This window comes from Mastacembelus armatus, chromosome 15, assembly GCF_900324485.2.
Source record: "Mastacembelus armatus chromosome 15, fMasArm1.2, whole genome shotgun sequence".
NCBI lineage: Eukaryota > Metazoa > Chordata > Actinopteri > Synbranchiformes > Mastacembelidae > Mastacembelus > Mastacembelus armatus.
The window spans coordinates 7949898-7972238 of record NC_046647.1 but is presented as its reverse complement, the minus strand read 5'-3'; the positions used below and the strand labels follow the sequence as shown (position 1 = coordinate 7972238).

Sequence of the window (22341 nt, the reverse complement as noted above, 5' to 3'; positions counted from 1 at the left end):
AGTGTTGTGTTTTGGTGATGTGATGCTATTGTCTGCTGAACAGCGTGACATTCATCTTAATGGAATCAGATAAAGCAGGGGCCCTGAATACCTTCAACATAAACATCACCTGCAGCCTGCAGCAGGGGCCCCAGCAGCCAACCAGTCCGTAAACATCACAGGAAACAGACTGCTTATCCAATAGCAGTAGCTGAAATAAGGGCTACAAATCATTTCTAACCAGTCTGTAGAGTGTCTGCCTGCAGATATCAGTTGAGATCAGGCTGTGAGTTTCTTAGACGCCAGGCAATACCCCCCAGATGTGGGCAAGGGGAGGTGATGTTGAAGGGTGTGAGTGATTTTGTGAGAGATGTGGATATAACCTTTAGTGTAGATCCGGTTTCCTGTGAAGCCGATTGGAAGTGAGAAAGTGCAGAGAAAAGTGAGTAATATTACATAGATGCAGGTCAACACAAAGGACAACATGTATTTTATGCTCTTCCACCATATGCTCCACACAGGTCAAAAGGACAAGAGTGACACAACAATTAACACAGCTAGACAAATAAATATTCTCATAAACGCAGCAGCCACACAGCTCAAAAATAATTTCACTACCTGGGGTATGACCTGCTTCAAGAACGCTCCAAAATGTCTGGGGAGGGTGTTGAGAAAACAGTGAAAGGTGGGATAATTACAGAGAAAATGAGGGATGAACTCAGTGGTAACCCTCTGTGTGTGTGTGTGGGGGTGACAAACTGGAAAACATTTCACAGACACACAGGAAGAGATAGTGGGTTTTCGGTTGTTCAAGCAGGCTTGGACCTGCCCATCCTGGATAAAGCTATCTTTCAGCAGCACCAGAGGAGAACATACTCATGGGAAGTGGACGACCTGCTGTACTTGGCTGTTTATACCATACAGGCTGTACAGTGAGTTGACTCTGTCTCTTCTTGCTGCACAAAGAGATCTGGTTCAGTGGCTACCTATACAGATGCTTTGAGAATGCGTAAGAGAGATACTACAGCTTATAGGAGTGATATGGAGCCAGCTGTTTATTCTCACTGCATGCACTGCAGAGTAAAATAGTGAAATCCAGTGATTTCTATTTGTTAAACTGATCATAAGTATTTCTCACAGCTCTGGATCCAAACACACAACCTTGTGTTTTTGAAGGTGCTTATTTCAGGAAGGGCTGCTCAGAGGTAAAAGCCAAGCAGCAGATGGAAACAAGCTTTCCAGGAAATTAGTGGAGGGGGGCAGCAAGAACATGAGTTGGCATGGTGTGTGCTGTGTTTCTTTAGGTGGGACAAAAGCAAAGATGAGCAGAAAAAGAACAGACCAAGCACATATAAGGAGGAAAAGGGAAGTGAGATGAGGATGGCTTAGATGGGAGCTGTTATCAGAGCCATTTGGGTGGTAGCCTATGTAACAGCCGTGGGACAGGATAGGACTGGTGTAGTGAGGCCCTGCATACTGATGACCTGGCTGTAATGGCTGGATCGGCTCTCCGGCTGTTATTCATTAAGCCATTAAAGGAACACAATCAAGTCATTTGTGTGGCCTTCTGTTTCAGGCCGTTTTTCTTCACTCCATGCTCTGCTTATTGCAGGAATAGAGAGAAGAAAGAATACAGGTCAACGAATAAATCTAAGGATAAATAAATCTGAAAAGAGTGAAAACGGTCAGATCTGGGCAGTGAGCTGAAGCCAGCTGTTGGCCCTTCTTCTGGGTAGAAAAGACATAATTAACTGCGGAAGTGGCTCATGCGAGAACTAACTCACTTTTACGACAGGCTTGATTTATAAATGAAGATTCAAATTCAATTTACCTGTGTTAAAATTAAGAGAGGAAAACTGCAAAGAGCCCTTGATAAAACAGTTCTTTTCTTACACACACCTGCCATTAAACTGCAAAGACCCCAGGGTTAGTGCGCCCTCTTGTGTCCACATCTTTAAACAGGAAACTCACATAAAACATAAAGTTAAAATTGATTTTATTGCCATCCATATATGTGTTTTTTTTAATCTTTTAATATTTATATAGATTAAAGCATTAGGATCACTGTGTAAACAATGAACAGAGAACAAAGAAAAAAAAGACACCATTACAATGATGTGTTGTCTTTTTACAAAACATACTGTGTAAGGCATATCGTCTTCACCTACATGCCTGCATTTTGAACAGCATCATTTTGTAAAGTACATCTACGTACAAAGAAAAGCAGCGAGTGTTAAACCAGTGCTAAACTGTGAAGCGCCAGTACAGTACATGTTGTTTTCACAGTACTGCAGGACGTGACTGGAAGGTGAGACAGTGTGAGGGTAAACAGCTGATGTCTGCTGAGCTGACTCTGTACTGCCTCTCTGTGAGATCCTACACTATGTTTGGGGGGGGGGGGCGGGGGTGTGTGTGTGAAATGGATCAACAGAAGCAACATGTAGTCCCCCAAAAATAGGTCTGGGTTGCCATAGTGACACTGCCTGGGGTAACTAACAGCACTGATGTGTTTATGAAACACAGTAACACACTAAAAGGTCCTGTGGAGGGAATTCTTGTCTCATTTCAGGACAACCAAACACGCTACGAGGCAATTAAACGCACAATCACTAAAGTCTTTGTATTGTTACACAAATGATTCCAGTGATCAGCAGATACAGTGTTTACTATGCGAAAAAGAAGGAAAAGGCAGAGCAGAGGACACATGACAGCAAAGCAAGTAGTCAAGTTTTTGTGGTTGTGATGAACAACAGTGGGAGCAGCACAAATGATTTTTTTATGTGTGAATGATCCATCAGAGGTCTGATGAAATTGAGCTACAACACATTTTGACAGTTCTTCTTGTATTTAACACACCAGGGAACAAACTCATTAAACAAACATCAAAGCATACAGACAGCAAAGTATTCTACCAAGTCTTCATAAAAGTAGAAGATTAATAACTTCATTTGGGAAAAAAATGGAAAGGATTAATAAACGCCCAGTTTCTACTTAACCAAAAAGAGCTCTGCAGAACCTAATTAAATGGTATCAGCCAGGTGGCAGTGGCCAGACTCCTCTTCTCTCTGTGCAGGGAGATAATATACTAGTGCAGTGTCTAATAAGTGCAGGGTGGCCTGGCTAACTCGTTTTACTGCTATCCCCACTGATATAGCTGCAGAGGCTTGTGCAGCAGTACGCTTTGGTCAGCCACTCACACAGCAGCACCTGCTGTGGATAAAAAGTCCAGGCTGTTATGTGTCTTTCTAGAGCAACATTATGCCTCAGTTATAGAGATGGTCACCCAAGATAGCCTCAGAAATACTATGGTGTTTCTATGTGGTGTTAAACCCAAAGTGCAAAAACTGAACCTTGGAATTCAGTTAATGGGGTAGTGGGCTTCAAAATAAGACAGGGGCATGTATTCTCTCAGGACAAATGAAATCTTAAACCTGCAGAGTTACAACAGTACTTGGAATGATTAAAACAGGCACCCAAAATCAAGCTTAACAAGAAACTATTACCAAATCAAAAAGTTAAATTCATTACCCAACAAACACACAGATATCTGATATCAGATATCATGGAATGCACTAACAAGTGTGTTTTTTGTGGTGTTGTTACATGCACACACATATGCACACAAACACACTGTGGCACACATAACCACTAAACATCAAGAAACTCATGGTCACAGACACAGGCCCACTTCAGTGATGGACTGACAACTTCACATGGAGAAAACTCGTATCTTCTCTCTTTTCATGTTGTGGACATAACAACGATTCCCCTTGATGCTGAGACAAAGTTCATTCACAAATGTTAAGTTACTGAAGCTAGACCGATGCTTGATCTGCACCAAAGGGTATGCTGTCCTAGTCTTCCAAACCTCCGGTCTGTGAGGTCACTCGGTACTCTCCTGCCCCAGCTCGACTTCCTCCTCGCCAAGAACTGCTTCTGGCATACCTCCCTCTCCCTGAAACAGCTCCTCCATCAGCTGCTGCCCAGCTGTGCCAGCCCGTGATGCCCACAGAGCAGCGCCCTCCCTCAGGCCCAGGGAGCGTAGCAGCCGTGCATAGTCCAGAAATGCAGTCTCGATAAATTTATGTGGATGCAGATCAAGGAGAATTCAGGGCATTTCATGGCATGTATTTCTATATTGACCTGCTCACAGAGGATCAGATAATTCCTAGATAAAAAATCTCACTATAACACAATACTGTTACTGCCATGCCAATTATTTTTGTGCTATTGCACGGTTAAAATTTAGCTGGTCTTTGTGCTTGGCCCCAATTTCAAGAAAATAGGGTCTTTATGTTGGTTCATCCAAAGTGTGTCACCCATTCGTTTTTTTTTAAGAAGAGAAGAAATAAATCACTGGAAGAAATCCTTTCCTGCAATGACGGGTGGCTCCCTTGGAGGAGACTTAGGAATGGCCAGGAGCCAGACCAGGAGCCCACTAAAAGCCTGCTCTTGGTCTGGGCTCAACTAATCCATAAATTGCTTAGTGGCTACAAGCCAATTGTTATCAATAAGTAAGCCAAAGGGGATGTCAGTGTATGTACAATAATCCATTAGTAGGAAAAATATTGTTATAGGGTACATCCATTGATATTTTTATGTTTTGCTTCTCCTGTTGTATTTTAGTGTATTGTTGACAGTTAATATAAAATCCATTTTATATAGGTTAGCTTCATAAAGAAATATGTTTGATAGAAAAGGACTGTGGGTTAGAGCTGATTTATCCAGTAGCCACTGAAACTGTGTGACAACAAATCTGATCTCTTACTCTGCTGACAAGTGAACACAGTCACAGTGTTAGACCATGTCATTTCCTTTATATCTAAAGCACATATACTGTATTTACAGTATATGTAAAAAGAAGAAACACAAATGTAGTACGTGATTAACTGTGATCAATGATGGACACCTAATTTTTTGTTTTTAAAAAAATATTATAAAAGATTATTGCTTTCAAAGGCCTATTTTGAGGGATACGAAAAATAATACACACAGCAAAACTGATGTTTAATGCTATAGTTGGGATATATCAAAAGTTTTCTAGCAGTATTCAGGTGCAATAATACATTTTAAAGTCATGGTTGGCAGCAGAACTGAGCTCTGTGAACATGTGAAATGTATCTTGATGTGCTCCGTGGAGCATCTAAATGGATCTTAATTATGAAAAAGTTCACTGCTCAGGTCTGTAGCAGAGATGGACAGTTAGCAGCAGAGTAAACTCTGGTTATAAATCACCTTCAGAGTACAGTAAAACATCTTCAGAAAGGATATTGGAAGAGTCATTAGCCTCCATCACCCCATACTTCAGACAGGCTTCGATGAAGAGGGCGGCACGATCAAATTGCCTCATACTGCTCAGGAGATTGAAGGAGGAAGAGAAAGACAATCAGAAGGAGGAGGTGGAGATACTCTCAGAAACCAGGCATCCTCCCTGCCTTGATGTCTGACATCCTAAAGCATACAACCCTGTCGTCCTGATGTCTCACTAATTCTTTGTGAGAGCTTTTTGCTGCCAGAAGCAACTCAGAACACAAACTGTCAAGGAAGAGGACAGGTAGAGCGAGAGCAGATCGATGCTGAGGTAAAAGATACAGGGCCGTGCGCTGCAAGTGTCCTTCAGTTTGTTCAAGATGAGAAGGAGAGGAAGACACTGAGAAAGACTCAAGTGTTTATAGTTGTGGATGGATGAAGACAGGAGCCAAACAGAGGAAGGTCAAAAAGGAACACTCACATGGTATACACAATCGTATAATGGAATTGTTAAGGAAATCTTAATTTAGCGAATAATTTCTGAGATCTGATATTTGCATGTGCGTATTTCTGTGAATATAATTTAAAAAACACAGTTTTTAAAGGGCTTGTGTTTTTTATTTTAAAATCCAATACTTTTTAGGACCTCACACTTAGACAATGCCAAACCCTCATTAATTTGAAATACATGAATATAATTAATATTACGCTCATAATAGCAGAAATCCTGGTTCTTACCTGTGGAGCATCTCTCCTACTTTGTGAAAGCAGCCCAGGGAGAGCAGCACCAGGATGGCTTTGGACTTCTGGTTGACCTGGGGGGAGCACAGGTGCTCTGCCCAGCGCTTTAGCACATCAGCGCTCTCTGCTGGGTTCAGACGCACCTGGAAGCACATATTTAAGCCTGAAGGCTTGAGCTCCAAATTCAGCAAATTAACACTATGAATATTTAGCAAACACATATTTATGTACAAACCTTTTTACAGTATTTTATTTTAATTACTTTAATTACCAATACATAATATAAAAATCCAAGAACTGACACATCTAACATCCACCCACCCCCTACCACTTATATTTCTACAAATTATCCAAACACTTCACAGTGTCTGATGGTCCCTGTTGATGTATACCATCATGTTGAGTTACCTTAGCCAGCCAGGCAGCTCTGTTCCACTCCCCATAGGTCTGCAAGTAGCGGCAAGCATCCGCAGCCTTGTCAATCAAACACAGCAGCTGTACTCCCTCTGACAATCCGCAAAACAGGAGAATTTGTAGAAGTGTGAGATGTAGAAATCACCAGAGTGATGATTTCATTACATGCTGTAAATCTCAATACGCAGCCATGGATCGGCTCCAATCTAAAAGCTTTTTTTGAAATGCAGAATCTTCAATTGCTGAAAACATTTTATAACATTTCACATCGTGAAACATGTATATAGAATAAATGAAAGACATGTAAAGAAGCTTTTAAGGTTGCAGATGCCGACACAATGAATGCTCCATGTACTCATTAAAATGAAGGCAGACATAATAATACTACCTGCTAGCTTTCCATTAGCAATCATGTTGGTGGCTACTAGTTTGATGGTGGACTGTGAGGGGCCTGAGGAGGTGATAGTGGTCACCAGGCAGGCCTTGAGTGAATCACAGTAGTAGCTGGTGTTGTCTGCACTCGTCTCTAATAGCAGCTGCACTGCTCTGTCCGTCTGAGAGCGACAGCAAAGAGATGAGCATTTAAAGACTGAGGTAACAAAGAGAAACAAGGCATTAGCAGTGTGGGCAGGTAAACACTGTGTGAGCTGAACAAGACAGGATTGCAAGGGGAAATTATGTTTATTATCTTGCTTTTCATCTGGTGTAGACGAAGGCTCAAGCTCACACTGGGTGTCAGCTCAGCCTCGGTCTTCCTGCCTTTTGGAGGATTGCTCCTCGAGCACAGAGTCTGATGATTACAGTCTGTGATTAGAGGGAGAGTAGTGACATTGAGAGGGGAGAGAGGTGACTGCAACCCCTGAAGGCTGAGGCACCATGAGAACAGAGGCAGCACTTATCACCCATCTTGTTTCATTAGGTACCACAGCACTGATATGACCTATTTATCATTAAGGCAATATGTGTGTATGCACAGCTAAGGTGTTAAAAGATGTTGAAGACACTATAGAGTCTGAAAACTGTCACTACATGCGACATCTAAAAATAACAACAAAGATCACTGTTGAAATAATTATTTGTACATAATTGGGAAGTATGGGTAGTGTAGTACTTACCTGACCCAGCAGGAGGAGCTGGTCAGCACATTTCTTAGTGTGTTCATAGCTGGAGCGCTTCACCTCCTGCAGATGAACCCGATCCAACTGGAATTTCTGTTGAGCAGTAAGAGGGGAGTCATAATTCAGCTTTTCACAGTGCTTCCAAATAGCCATGGTCAAACTTTGTGTGTGTGTGGGAGGTGGGAGAGATGAGTTGGTGCGCACAGCAAAGACATTAACAGAGTAATGAGGACCAAAAAAAAAAAATGTGAAGGACAACTATAGTTAAAGGATGGAGTATAATTATAAAGTGTTTAAATATTCAGGGCTTTTCACAATGTTTCTTTTTGTCAGGGCTTCCCATACTGATGTTCATTACTGGTGATTTTGTCCCCATTATTTTATTCCGTGTACCCCGATAGGGATCACTTTTTTTTTTTCTATGAGCAAATGACAGGCATGAAGTATAAAAACAACAATGGATGCTTCAAAGAATGAGAGCTCATCAGCTTTATATGAGCACTACAGGGAAAAAAATGATGAAATGAGGGCAGATATAACAGCCGAAAATAACGTCCAGTGCATGTGAATATTTGTGCATCTCCATCTACCACAGAAGCTTTGTTTTGTGCTTTCATTTGATGCATTCTCCTGTGATTCACAGCCGTGAGCAGAAATCCTTGCAGAGATATCAAATAAGTTTAGTAGCTTCAGAGCCGTGTTCTCTATATTAGATTTTTAGATATTAGTAACTAAAGTCAGATTGCTGCCACTGAAACTGCTTCATGACAACAGAATCCAAATGCTGCTCCAGACAGTCTGGGTAGCTCTTTGAAAGTCCTTTGTGGTCACTGCGTGGCCCCTCATTAACAGGGAGCAGAACTTCTACAAAAACAGAACTGTACATCCATCCATTAAAAATACACTAAAAGAAAAAACATTTTCAATAGGACCTCTACTGAATTACATTAGACAGCCCATTAACACTGTACAGTTTCAAACTGCTAAAAGCTACTACATATTTTTTTTAAGTGGATAATTGTGTTTCATCAAAAAAGTACACATTTTTCTTTTCCTCTGCTTCCTTGGTACATATTTAATTAATATAGCCTTAACCCAGAGAATACCCAGAGAATACCTTTCTTCACTTGCACAGTTTTTAATTCATACTCATTCTGTGTTTTTGAAATTATACCTCTAAAGTCAAGTCCAACTAAGTTCTGCAGCCTGGACACCAATACAATTGGTGGCACAAAACAAGTACAAAACAAAGAAATAAACCTTCAATGAAGACCTCCTTTCTCTATGGCAACATAAAGGTGGATGTCTGTTCCCTGGGCTGTGTGGCTGCCATGTCAACCAACAAAGTGAGCCCAAGAGGACCAATCAATGGGCAGCTTCAGAGGAAATTTTCCCTGCATAACTCTGCATAACAAACTGGGCCGATAATTAAAAAAAAAAAGGCCTCAGACGCTGGTTAAGCTATGTGATCAGCAAGATGCATTGATCTGAGGAACGACACAAAACAAACAAGAGAGGGATTTGTTTTAATTCAGCATATCCCAGTGTGGGTTAGATTCGTTGTTGGAGGAATTAAATGTAGTGAGGAATGAAGTGAAAGGGTTTTGACCTCAAAGGCTTAAAGGTGTGAGTTGCTTCCCTTAAAGACCGGGGCTTAGTAAGACACGAGAGGAGATACACCATGTCATTAATAATGGATTGTACCGTGTGACCGGGACAACACTGTTGACACTGTGGACAGCAAGGGACACGATGTTGATGTGTGTTTACGCGTGGTCTGATTTAAGGATACTAACTGTCCTGTGCAGCTCCTGTGAGGATGTTTTTAAATGTTGACCGCTACAAATGTGTATTTCTTTCTTATTTATTGTTTCTGTTTAAAGAAAACAGGAAAAAAAACAAAAAGAGGGTAATACTTTTGCTTCTGCTCATTTTACTGACCTGGAAGTAAAAGCTCTCACACAGGACGTCATGGCAGATGTCCAGGTGGTTCTGAGGTGAAGGCTGGCTTCCTTCGCTTTGGGCATGACCCTCTGCATTGGACACACTTAACTGACGAGCCTGAGCGAATGACTGGAGGTAGTGGGACGCCACTGTCCAAAAGTGAAGGTCTGACTCGTCCCCGAACAGCCTGCAGTTTACCACAACAACGTCATCAGCTGATAATGTTGTCTCTGGAGTCGTCAGTCAAGTTCTGCAAAACTAAATCAACTTTATTTTCCTAGTAGCTCGTTCACGAATGACTATATTTCCTGTATCTTCCACTCAACGCCTAATTCTTTTTAGCAAACTCCCCTCTCCCCCTCCATCTGCTTTCTCTGCTGTCATTTACTCTCCTCAGCCTCCCTTTAACTCAAGCACACAGCTGTTGCTAGGTTACCTTGCCACATTAACAATGGCATGACAACTTGCACGGTCGGATGCGGAGGTATAATCATGAGCTATCTGTGAGAGCACAGACGCAGCATTCATGGCACAAAAAGGCTCCATGGAACTTTCCAGGTAAATCACGGCTTTAATAACGGGATGCAAACAGGGAGGGAGATATTGTGTTTCTGTGCAGACGGGCTGTTCTAGATTTGTCAGATGCTCGAGGGAAATGAGAACTGGAGCAGAGACGAGATCAGAGTTGCTGACACCAGCTTTCATCTCAAGCTTTTTTGTGGAGAAACAGAATCATGGCAATATGGCTCCAGCAAAAATAAGCCCTGGTATTTTGACAGATAATTAGGCATTTTTAAAATGAAAATATACACCAGCCCATTTGGCTTATAAACTTTTCTCATCATCTTTCCCTTTTACATTACATATTCGGAATGTCACTAAAATGCTGCATTTTTATAATGATAAACCACAAAAAGCTGTGAAAAATTAAATTACTGTATGATATACTGTAGCTGATAGATGAGAAAGATTTCTGTAGGCAATTTACTCCTAAATGATCTAATTATGTCTTGCTTGTTTGAATAAATGAATGAAATGGTGAACAACAATGAAAAGTATCTCTGACTCAAAAGACCAGTGTAAAATGTTCTGTCATACATAACAGCTTCTGTGCTTATCGTTACATGTTCGCAGCACATTAAACCTTTGACGACAGAGAAAGTGATTCTGATTTTCAACCAGATTCCTACATTTCAGTTGTGAACAACAAGAAACTTTACTCTGTATTGCCTGTGGAAAAAAAGTGGATATTCAAGTTGAACTCCAACTTGGACACCATGACGACTAAAACATTTGTCAATGATAGGAAGCATTTATAAAAAAAGCAAATTCAACAGAAAAGAGTTGTATTAAATAATCAACTATGTAGCAATAAATTATTCCTTTAGCAAAACAACTGTGCTCAAGAACACACAATGTGCCCTGATGACAAACAGCAGTAACCCCATGCTGAGTGGTAACTCACCGTGAGACCAGGAGGCAGCGCTGAAGCAGACTGAGCTCTGGGTCCTGTAGCACACTCTTCATGTCACTGGAAAGCCAGTCAGATACAGACGGTCAGATCACAGTAAAAGTCAATTATACTTTTAAACACAGCAGGCCCAGTGTGGCTGCTACCGGAGATTTCTTTTATCTGTGCACCCATAAACTACATGATCTTTGGGCCTGCTGCCTAAACACAAAGGACACTGTAACTCCAACTGCAAGCCGAAAGCATAGAAACAAAAGGTTACACTTAACACTGATATATGATTATGGGCATCATGACATTAATAATAAATATTGCAGTTTGAGCTGAAGTGCGTAACTGCCATGAGAAGACAAAGCAATAGTGTAATAACTCACTTAGACAAGGAGTTGAGTTGCTCCTGGATCAGGCCTTTTATTTCATCTTTCTCATTGTAGTCTCTGAAACAAAGCAATCAAAACTCAGTCAAATGGCACCTCTCGATTTCTCTAAAATAAAACCTGACCTGAAATTCAATGGGAAGCTGAGAACCTGCTTGTTGTGAGTAGTTGATCTGTGGTGCCAGGCGATAATTCTACTCTAACATTTTCATGAGTTCAGGTAGCGCACCCTGCATGCACTGCTAATGTTCAGTAAGTGCCTGAATTTCGATAAGGGAGCTAAATGTGTTTAATAAAAGGAAACAGTGCAACACTGAGTTAAATGGGTCATAATCACATCAGGCTATGGTTAAACACAGATGTAACTGAAAAAAAGTCTCTCAAGATGGCTTCTATTGGCTCCCATGTTGACTTGTTTATAAAGGTGGTTTGCTTACGCTGGAATATTGGTTATTTTTTATGAAGGTAATAAACTGAATGCTTAGGCGGCTGGCAGATATTACGGTGGTACAAGAGGCAGGTCCTGTGCCTTAATGGTTTGGAATTATTTCCATATTTTATCCATCCATATGTTGAAGAAGACTGTGGTCCGTTAAAAATTGGATTTATTTCTAAATAAGAAACTAATTTTAGTCTATTACTTAAAAAAGAATCTTAAATTAGCCTCAAATCCAAATGGGACTATCAAATTTTGACCATGATCCCAATGCAAACCATCTGCTGAAACTGAGACTAAAACTAGCCAAACATGTTTTATATGTTTAGGAATTCAAATTTTCTCTATTCTCTTATTGAAGTCTGTGCTAAAAGGAGGTCAATCTAACTGCTGTTTAAGTTTAACAAGAGAGTGACAGCTTATCTTCATCCCCAGGCTGAACAATGTGCAGAACACAAGTTCAAATGCAGTTTAACCTTCAGCGGCCCCGCTGCCTCACTGATGCACACTGTGTGGATATCAATAATTGAAAAAAGTAGCCACTATTGATGTGCTGCTCAGTTTATTTGCTTGCAAAGCCTTGCTTTAAGAATAGTTGCCAGGTTCCAGTTTTTATTTTGCAGCTGGTGTATCCAGCTGCCACGAGTTACAATTAATAAAGAGTGGAATGAGTTTTACATAGCCAGACAATTAATTTAAAATGCTTTGGTCAGCTCTGATACTAATCTGGCAGACTGGCTCAGGACATTCCTGGCACTAAAAAAGTCTGTTTGCACAGATAAAACACCATGTTTTATTCTTCAATTACTGGAGCTTTACTTATCAAGGTCCTTACAAATTACTTTCAACAAAATTCTTGTGTGCTACAGTACTAAAAATGAAAAGGAAAGCATCTAATTATTTTTAACAAGGTCATGACTTTAATTTTTACTTTAATTCCTTAGTTTGGAGCTATAGGTTTTCATTGCGTTCTTCGCTCAGTCTAAAAATAAGTGATGAGGAAACAAACTGACCATAGGCGTGAGATTAACGTTAGTGTAAGTGTCTCCATGTTAGCTGTAATGCTTCTGACATCATAAAGGCGATCATTTTAGCATGGACACTCTGACTCTGACATAGAGACTTACATTTGAGTGATGTCCATGGTGAAGGTTCCAGACCATGGCTGGAGCAGGAGGAAAGCCTTGAGGGTGAGAGCAGCTCGGGGAACCAGCAGGTAAGGACACCACACTGGATCTGGACATATTCCCCACAAATTAGGAAGAACTCAGCATTAATAACACTACTATTTTTATCATCACGGGCAGCATTCCCTCACTTACCAGTCAGGTCTTGTTCATCCATGCGGTAGCTGGCAGACTTCATGGCCATCTCCAGTACTCGGATGCAGCCATCATCTGAAGCCAGTACGACCTTGTCTGATGTGCACCAGTCAATGTCTAGAACGCGGTAGTTCATGTTGCGACCGATCCGCATGCTGCTGACCATTTGGACCTGCAAGAGAGAAGTTAGCCTTAAACTGTCAGCTGCAACAAGTCTGGGGAGACTGTGAGAAATGAGCCCTTATTCAGAAAAAGAAACACAGATAGGACAATTTTGAATTCAATAAAAGCCTGCCAGACTAAAAACTCTGTGAACTAATTTACATTGAATATAGCAGGATACAGAATGGAAGACTAAGTGGACAAACGGCCTTTCCAAAAGGTGTTTTCCAAAGCCTCTCTCTCTCTGGCTTTTTATCAAACTGAATGGGAGTCAGTGCAAGCCAAATATCAGCAAAGCTCAGAAGCAATTTGAAAGCCTCTCCTGTGTTTCCTCTTCTTCCTCATTCTCTCTTCCCTCTCTTTCCTTCTCCTTTCATGCTGCTTGTTTCCCTCTGCAGCTTGATCCATGTGTTGTCTGGTCTTCATGACTGGGGACTGAAAACTGTATCTTATCTCAGCTCCAGTCTAGAAAACACATCCCTTGATCCAGTCAACAGTTTTCTATGGGGACCACCTCCCTCCACTCTCACAGAGCTTAATACACCGGAGAACATATCTGTGTCCACGTTTATCTGTCTTTCAATTCGTAGCACTCTTTAGTCTGTGTAAACGAAGAAATACTGAGGCATGGATTCAGATAACAAAAAAAAGTTCACTCTATGACATCAAATGATGAAGTGGTGCATTGTCTAGCTGGAAGCATTCTCAGATGAAGTGTAATGAAGACTGTGCAGAGACAGGACTTTCTGGGTGATGATGAGTTCCATAAACAAAGTTAAAGAGAGAGCAAGGTTGCACGCCGCTTACAGGATTCGAGATCATCCATCCTGCTATGGCTGAGCGCATATATGTCAGGGAAAAGCTTTTAAGACTTCTGTATTTGTACTTACAAGTGCACTCTAATGATTCTTTAACACAACAGGAGAATTACAGCAGATATACTATTACTACAGCATTAGGCTGAGAGAGGACATTAGTTAAATATACACCACTACAACATTGTAGTGCTTCTGTGCTTACTGGGCTATGGAAATACATTCATTCTGCCAAAGTAAATTTCTGTCTAATCAATGAAACAACCGCAATTTTCTTTGTCATAATGACATGTCACCGGCAACTGCCAATTGCTGGTTTATGAAGCCTCACCTCTTTGGTGTCCCAGACCTCTGCTCCATCTGTGTACATGACCAGCAGCTTTTGATTGCCTTTCCCTGGGGCAAAGCGAATCTTCTTCACCCAGCCACGATGTGTCGGTATTCCCCTGAAAACACCAACACCACTGATCTTTATGGGACAATTCCAGCCACTTGTTTCCACTGATTTGGTAAAGTTGAAAACCATAGACTGAAAGCTAACCCATTAACCTTCTGGTTAGATTAACGTTTGCCACACGCATAGATAAATAACTATAATTCATTATTACAGCAATACAGTACAGTATGGGAGAAGAATGAGTAGCAATGTAATATCACAGCATGAAGAAGAGTTTAACTGTCACCTGGACAAACGAGCTTTGAGGTCCCAGAAGTTGAGATTGCCGTCCACGTCTCCAAGCACCAGCGTGTCACCTTTCCAGGCAATGCAGGCGATACTGCCCATGCTTCCCTGCAACACAGTCAGAGAAAAACACATTTACTGCGGGAAGATGTTAGTCTTTTTGAAGCATGCTACTGAAATTAAGCTAAACATTCCTTTGACAGTTTTAAGAGAAGGTCTAAATTTTAATTTTCACACACATAAAGCTACACTGTATGATTTACTGTCCACTAGCCAAACTAGTGAGCTGCTGTAATTGTATCCTCTAAGCACTGAGATAACCTATATGAATTTTTAAAAATCTAATCACCAATAACAATTATGCCATGATGTTCACAAGTCACGTCTTTAATGCAGCCAACCAGTGGGGTGGTTAAAAAAAAGTGCAATCCCATCAGCATAAAAATCCCCATTTCCCCCCCAGACTATAAAACATAAAACAGTTTTAAAATTAAACCCTGCTCTTCAGCATTTTATATTTGACTGTGAATGAAAACAGGAAAATAAATTAAAATCTGTGGCAGCCAAGTGGTAAACAAGCATCGTGAGTTTAAGTAAGGCTATGGCAAAAGATGGAGTGCTGATGTGAAGACATTACGTGTCAGTTCACCTTGAGTGCGTGGATGACAGGAGAAAACTTTTTGGGTGAGTTTCCCCGAGAGAGATTTGAAAATCTTCTATCATGCTGAAAAGACTGTAAAACCCTCTGGGGTATGCAAATCTTTGAGCAATGAATCTACAGCCATCACAAAGACGAGGCTTTAAAATCCCTAGGTAAACCTCTAGTGTCTGCCTGAGTGGTGAGAATGGATACCTGTGGTGAGAGACGCTTTTACAATCTAGAATGAAATAAACTAAATAAAAATAAAACAAATGTGGCGAAGGTGTAAAACTGTGCTGTTTTTAACTAACAAGACACGAGTAATCAACAATAACCCAGAAGGTGCTACCATAGCAGCAGGAGTCAGCCGAACACAATTACAAGTCACTTCAGAGAAAGTTCCTGATGTCAAAGTTCAAAAGACAAAAAAAAAAAAAAAAAAAGCTTTTTATGGTACTGTGGTGAGAATGGATGCTTCAGCAACTAAACGCCTTTCTCTAATTAACAATCGGAGGGTCCTTTGTTAGTGCTGACATGCAGTAAAGGAGTGAATACATCCTGCTGCTTTGACACTGCCACTGCATCTCTGTAGTCATCCAGGTGAAAAAGAAAGCTGTCCTCTGCAATTGCTTGTTTATGTTTACCAGCCGGGCTGTTGAACTGTCAAAGCTAAAAGAAAGGGGTGTCTTAAATGTGTATTGTAGTTTCTCTGAACCTCAGTGTTAAACACCATGAAAAGAAAATAAACCTGGACACAGGATAAAGAGGGGGACTGACAACTTTCATTTTCTATAGGAGAAAGCAGTGGTTTTTTTTGGAGCTCCGAACATGACAAAATGTTGACAAAATGCAGATAATTTGATCACAAAAGCAGGAAAGTAATTGATGCTACCGCTACCAAGTTACAGTTCTCTTTGACACTGACAAACAATAATATATGCTGGATAAAAAAAGATTCCATTTTTAAACATAAGAGAAATGACGCAAGAACAAATAAAGATCGAAAAGTACAAAAAAGGGAGTCATTTGTTTTTTTTATCTGAAGGTGCACTCAAGTGACAGGAGACCCGCCCATGTCCACAGAAAGTAAACATGTAAACCGGGAAAAGCAAAGACTAACAACATATTAAATGCAGAGGGAGAGTTTGCAGAGCGTAGAAACAGCTTTGTGCAGGAGTCTGTGGACGACCTTCAAGGAGTTCAGGAGAATATGAAGTTAAAAAAGACACACAAAGAAGACACACAATGTCTGGACTCACATCAGGGGGAATTCGTGCACCATCTTTGACTGTGTTCCCCTCTACGGTGATGTGGTACACTTGTCCATCTGTGTCAGTGAAAACAAAATGCTCCCTGGCTGAGATGGCCTGGCTGGTCTCTGACTTGCTCTCTGCATCCTGCAGCAGACTGTAGTGGAGAAATCAGAATCAGACAGCACTCGCAGAAAAGCACATCGGGTCAGGATTTTCCTCTTTCCAGTGTGAATTATTTTGTCTGCACTTGGCCATATTGTTATTCCGTATGTTTGTACTGTATGCTGCTGTCATTGACAAGGCATTATCAACACCACGTGAAGTCCCAGTAGCAAATATGCAAATTGTGAGCAATCAGACCTCAACACACATTTCACCTTTATGTAAACATTACTGCAACAATATCCACTTTTATGTAATCAAAGGGTAAATATTATCAGTTAATCAAAATCATCAGATGAACAGAAGATTTTACTCATAAGTGTCAGCCTGCCTCAGGGTCTGCATCCTGCCTTGGAGCTTTCTATCCTGGCAAAAAGCTTTATAACACTGACCTGATGACTGAGGACTCAACACTAGTCTGCTCGGCATCTGACACCGTCTGCCGAGCAATTGCCTCCCTCGCTGCCATCTGCTTCTTTTTCAGACTCTTCAGGTTGTGGGATGGGGACCATTCCTGTTTATACAAACATACACACGCGCACATGCACAAACACGCACATATAGGGTTCCAGTGAACAGTGACAAATCCAGACACCAAACATATCTGCTGAAACAGCAAACCATTATAGTGTACAAAGTTAACCAAGACAAGAGGGGAGGGATTTACATATACACTAGGTCCTCATATAAATTAAACAAAGGCACACAAGAGAGCTGTTTTCCCCGCACTCCTGTCTAGCTGCAGGTTCACTGTGGCTATAGTCTGGTTGACTTGAGGTTGTAATCAATATGGAAACTAGCTACTGTAGCAATATGGGGCTGGAGGAGGCAGACATGTATTATTAAGGCTACTGGTGATTTTATCTCTAATGTGGAGGGTTTTTACAGCCCCAGCATAACTCTTCTTTTATGAGAATTTTTCTCATAATGCCTAATGAAGCCACTGTTTTTAGCTGAGCTTGGAAAAATTTTCCAGACCAATCTTTCAAATTGCCTACAAAAATAAAAACAGGGGAAGGTCGAAGGTCAAAACATATACAGATCTAATACCAAAGGGAAGAGTCCATAATGAGAGTGGAGTTTGTAGGTAGTAAGTAAATGTGTAAATGAGCATACCGAAAAACATATTGAGCAACATTGTATTTCATCTTCAATAGCATTCAGCATTTTTCCTTGTATCTCACTAGCACCGAAACCTAGACTGTTTTTATTAGTATTTAGATTTGTCAGTACCAATGCAGTAACAGTGGGGAAGTTCTTAGCCATCTCTCTGAGAAGTGTCCCTGTCCTGATATCCCACAGCTCCAGGGGTTTGTCTCTGAACACCACCACCAGGTATTGTCTGAGAATGAACAAACACACATTCCATTTCAAAGTATGCACTGCCCATGGCACCACTGTACTGTTTCTGGCAAGTTGCTGAATTTAAATAGGGTCTCAAAAATTGGTTGTCATGTGCCTTCGCTGTCTCAACATTGTCTATCTTCAAGTATGCTATGTGTCACGTTCGAGCCAATAACAGTGACTGAATGAATTCATGTTTATCTAGCCATGGTTCAAAAAGCTTTTTGTACTCGTATGGTACAGAAGGATTTTAGGTTGAGGAATAATTTCGACAAGAACTTAAATGCAACAAGGATGAATTTTTCCAACTAGCCTTGCTGTGTGTTTAACTACCTTTTCCATATTGCCATATGCCTTAGTTACACCAGCAGCATCTTCTTACAAATTTGAATCAGATATTCAGACTTGTGATCTGTAGTTAATAAGCGAATTCCCCAGTTAATCTATAATTGGCCAAAGGTTTGCAGCCAAGCAGAAACCTCCCCTTTAAAAAAAGCTACCATGCGACAACTGCTCATCCTTCATGTATCTAACCTTCAGCTGCTGCAGTATTAAAAATACTGCAGAACTTTAGTTTATTAAAGTGTATGAAAGTCATTAAACTGTACTTTCCTGTAACAACAACCCCCAGGCCTGTGTTATTATGAGATTGTGAGCTGTTGCAACTTGCCTGATTAAACACTAAAAAAACATTAAACAATAACACAGAAGGACAGATAAATATGATGCTGTCTAATATATATTTTCCACTCCTTTTATCCTCTGAAGTGTTGCATGTAGAGTGCAGTGACTCTGTTGAAAATACTACATTGTACTACATATATTACCTACATAGCTTTTGAGTAAAACTTTACTAAAACTACTATTTAGCATATAGCTAAAATACTATGCCAACAGTAACAGTAGCTCAGGTGATATGAAATGTATGAGCAGAGAATTAACAATCCAAATACTGCATCGATTGAAAAGGTTTTTTTTTTTGGGGGGGGAAAATAAACAACCCAATAAACAGTGAATCTGTACAGACTTAGCAGACTTCCATTTCGAACTATTAGGTAAATATACATAGATGCATGATATAGAAACAAAACCAGGTAAGACAGCTCCATGCAGGGTTAGGGTGAAGGGCACTGTGTAAATGACATGAATGTTTGTGTGCATCTCAGGTAAAAACAGAAGACTGCATGGTGGTGTTGGTATTCGGTCTTGGCGGTGGCGTGGAGAGTAAGCAACTCACTTGAGATGTGACACTTTAATCATCTCAATGGGTGGCTCATCGTTACCTCGCTCACCTCTGAATGCAAAGCATCTGCCTGGAAAACACAACGGAGATAGAGAGAAAGTGAGAGGGCCAGGGGGAGGAGGTGATGATGAAAGACAAGACAGTATCTTTCTTTATACCTGTGAAATGACAGATTCATCTCATTGCAGGGCATCTTGGTTTTATCTCCTTCATCAGAACATATGGAGCATTACGTACCCTCTGCACCTGCCCTGAGCCCTGCTTTCATTCACAACTTTCCTCCCAAGGAAGCAGGCATTATGCAGAGCGTCAAGGTGTCCGTTTAAGCAAAACAAGATTGACCTTCGGGTGTATCATATTGCACTCACCTAAGAAAGTGCTGATCTGATTTTGCAAAGGACACTTAGAAAGAGGGCCTGTTTAAAATGTACCAGTGACAGAACAGCTGGTGGTGTTTTGGGCGAGGGGATGACCTCACCCAGTTGTGTTGAGGCAGCAGCTGTTGTGTACCAGAGGGGAGGAAATAACAAAGCATATGGTGTAGAAAAAGACTTTGGAGACCTATTGTCCCCTCAAGGCTAATGCAGCTCTCGCCTCTATTTCCTTTTTTTGTTTTCCACAGCAGAATGGGTCATGTAATTGAGTAACAATTACTGCATCTCACTCTTCAGATTATCACTCTACAGACTCTAATCACATGTCAAATCTGCATCCATAAACACACACACATACACATCTCAGTCTTGACTACAGTTCACAGTGCAGCAAATATAGCAATAAAGGATGATTGCGTAAATAGCTACCTCCAAGTGTTGGGCAAATGGTACCTGCCATGATTACCCAAGTGTAAACAGTGTCCTCATCTGTATACATGTTTATACTGCATGTGTGGCAATTGAAACTGAGTTAAATACCACTTCTCAACACCCACACTCCCCAGTTATGGCAGCACACAAAAAAATTGTTTCACACACAAAAAAAAAAACATTAATCCAGAACAGCTGCTCTCACTGCTAAGGGAACCATGTATCACCACAATTGAGTAAGGCAAGAAAGGAAGATGGTTTTCATCACAGACTCTCAAATCTCATCAGAAAATGCTCCAGCTGTAAATGGCATAAGATGTCTGCCTTAGCGGATTAGACCAAGAAGTGAGGTAGAGAATCTTTAAGTGCAGAACTTCTTTCAGTGCTATTCTATTTTAGAAGTTGCTTATGCAAAGATATGTTCACTTCCTCTGAAAAAATAAGACAAATGCATGCTTAAGAAACAAATTCTGTGTCTGGCTGCAGTCTTACTGAACCTGGTCCAGGATGTTCAGGTGGTGCAGCATTTAGTATTCTGGATGGTATAATTGTCATTTAAATGTCTGACATAAAACCATGAAGACATACTGTATGAATTATTCTCCAACTCAAATAGGCTGACTAAAAAAACCTATACTGCTGAGTCCCTCTGTTATAGATTTTTAAATCACGTCTTGCTTTTTTTATTTTTTCATGTAGCACAAGTTGTCTTCATACTATACACACCCTAGCTCTAATGTTTCTCTGTGCTGAACACACACAGATTTAACTGACGTTAATCTTTTCAACTCTTAGTGACACATAAATGCATCAGAAAAGACAAGACCACACAGTCTATGTGCACTACCACCTTCTCCATCCCCATTAAGGACACCTTAGAGGATCTGAGTCACTTGAACTCATCTGAACTTGCAAGAAAAAAAAAAACAATTATCTATATGTGTGTTGGAAAGTGAGTGGGCCTGTAACCAAAGCCATGGCGTGGACTGTTAACTTTGATGACTCTGGTGCTTAAGAGAAAGGCATTAAAGAAGTGACTCAGCCTCTTCATTGTCCTGAATTGGGGGATAGAGTTTTTGTGACCAAACCATTAAAATCACCATATTTCTTTATTATGTCCATGCTAAATTCTCAAGTATAACACATTAAGGTTAATTTTTTGAAAGTGGCTAAACATAAAAAGAATAGTAACTATATGTATATATATTTATAAACCATAAAAGTGCTTATTAATCATTTGTATCCAGAATTGGATAAACATTATATTAATTCTTGCATATATCCTCATATATAAATATATATTGTATGATTCCAAAGTTGTTTTTACTGAAACCTTTAACCATTCCTTCCCAACCACTCGTTACATGACCTTCAGGTTACTTTCTAACTCTCCCCTCTCTTTGCAAAGAAAATGCAGCATTTCCACTGCCTGGAGGTGAAAGCACACAGTGGTCACACTACTGGTGCAGAAACTCTATAGGTCCCTCAGTGGGTTCAGACAGGAATATAAGTTACTCTGCAGGATCTCATAATAGGCTCTCATTTCAGAGCTAGGCATTCCTTGGTGGTACCTGAACACAGTTTAGTTTGAACCTTAATTCAGAGCAGTGTCCCCTGCAGGAGAACAAGAAGAGTCTCTCTGAGGTCCACATAGACACAGAATGACAGACAAAAAGGGAAAGTTAGAGGACGTGAGAGATATAAGTGTCTATTTTCTTTGCCACTGAGGCTGCAGCAACCCTGAATCAAACAGAAATTTAAGGAACAAAGGCCAATATAAAAGTGCACCCTCAGGTACATGAGATATCTCACCAGTAGGCAGGTCGACATGCTGCAGTTCATTTCGCACCAGGCCCATGTTGTTGGGCGCAGAAGTGGCAAAAGATAGGAAACTGGTAAGACTCACCCATTCAATCCCCCTGTGGAATAAGATACGCACGTACAAACACACACACACACACAAACGCACATGCTTAGTTAAATAAATAATATTTCTACAGTGCAGCTCCTACACAAGGTTCTTCTTCTAATACGTCTACCAAATCCAACATCAAGGCATAGAAAATCTACAGCAAATCAAGCCTGTGTGAGATATGAATATTTTTGGAAAGACGGCCAAGCTCAGGGAGCACAAACTCCACTGTAATGAGATGGTAAATAGCCACATGATTAATTAGTCAAT

The 22341-nt window shown here is 40.6% G+C and overlaps 1 protein-coding gene across 1 annotated transcript in view; it reads right to left on the bottom strand.

The window, feature by feature from the left end:
* Window positions 1-1958: 1958 nt before the first annotated feature.
* wdr11 (WD repeat domain 11) overlaps window positions 1959-22341 on the bottom strand; it is a 49634-nt gene continuing 29251 nt past the window's right edge. The window contains exons 12-29 of the mRNA XM_026308998.2: window positions 21972-22078; window positions 19348-19423; window positions 18000-18108; window positions 17159-17280; window positions 16611-16758; window positions 14713-14819; window positions 14361-14475; window positions 13053-13224; window positions 12858-12966; window positions 11292-11354; window positions 10912-10977; window positions 9444-9633; window positions 7500-7595; window positions 6773-6938; window positions 6379-6476; window positions 5968-6113; window positions 5251-5330; window positions 1959-4065 (exon numbers count right to left, since the gene is read on the bottom strand). Of these exons, the coding sequence (XP_026164783.1) occupies window positions 3863-4065; window positions 5251-5330; window positions 5968-6113; window positions 6379-6476; window positions 6773-6938; window positions 7500-7595; window positions 9444-9633; window positions 10912-10977; window positions 11292-11354; window positions 12858-12966; window positions 13053-13224; window positions 14361-14475; window positions 14713-14819; window positions 16611-16758; window positions 17159-17280; window positions 18000-18108; window positions 19348-19423; window positions 21972-22078 (2173 nt within the window). The 3' untranslated portion in view covers window positions 1959-3862. The remainder of the gene's footprint in view (window positions 4066-5250; window positions 5331-5967; window positions 6114-6378; window positions 6477-6772; window positions 6939-7499; window positions 7596-9443; window positions 9634-10911; window positions 10978-11291; window positions 11355-12857; window positions 12967-13052; window positions 13225-14360; window positions 14476-14712; window positions 14820-16610; window positions 16759-17158; window positions 17281-17999; window positions 18109-19347; window positions 19424-21971; window positions 22079-22341) is intronic.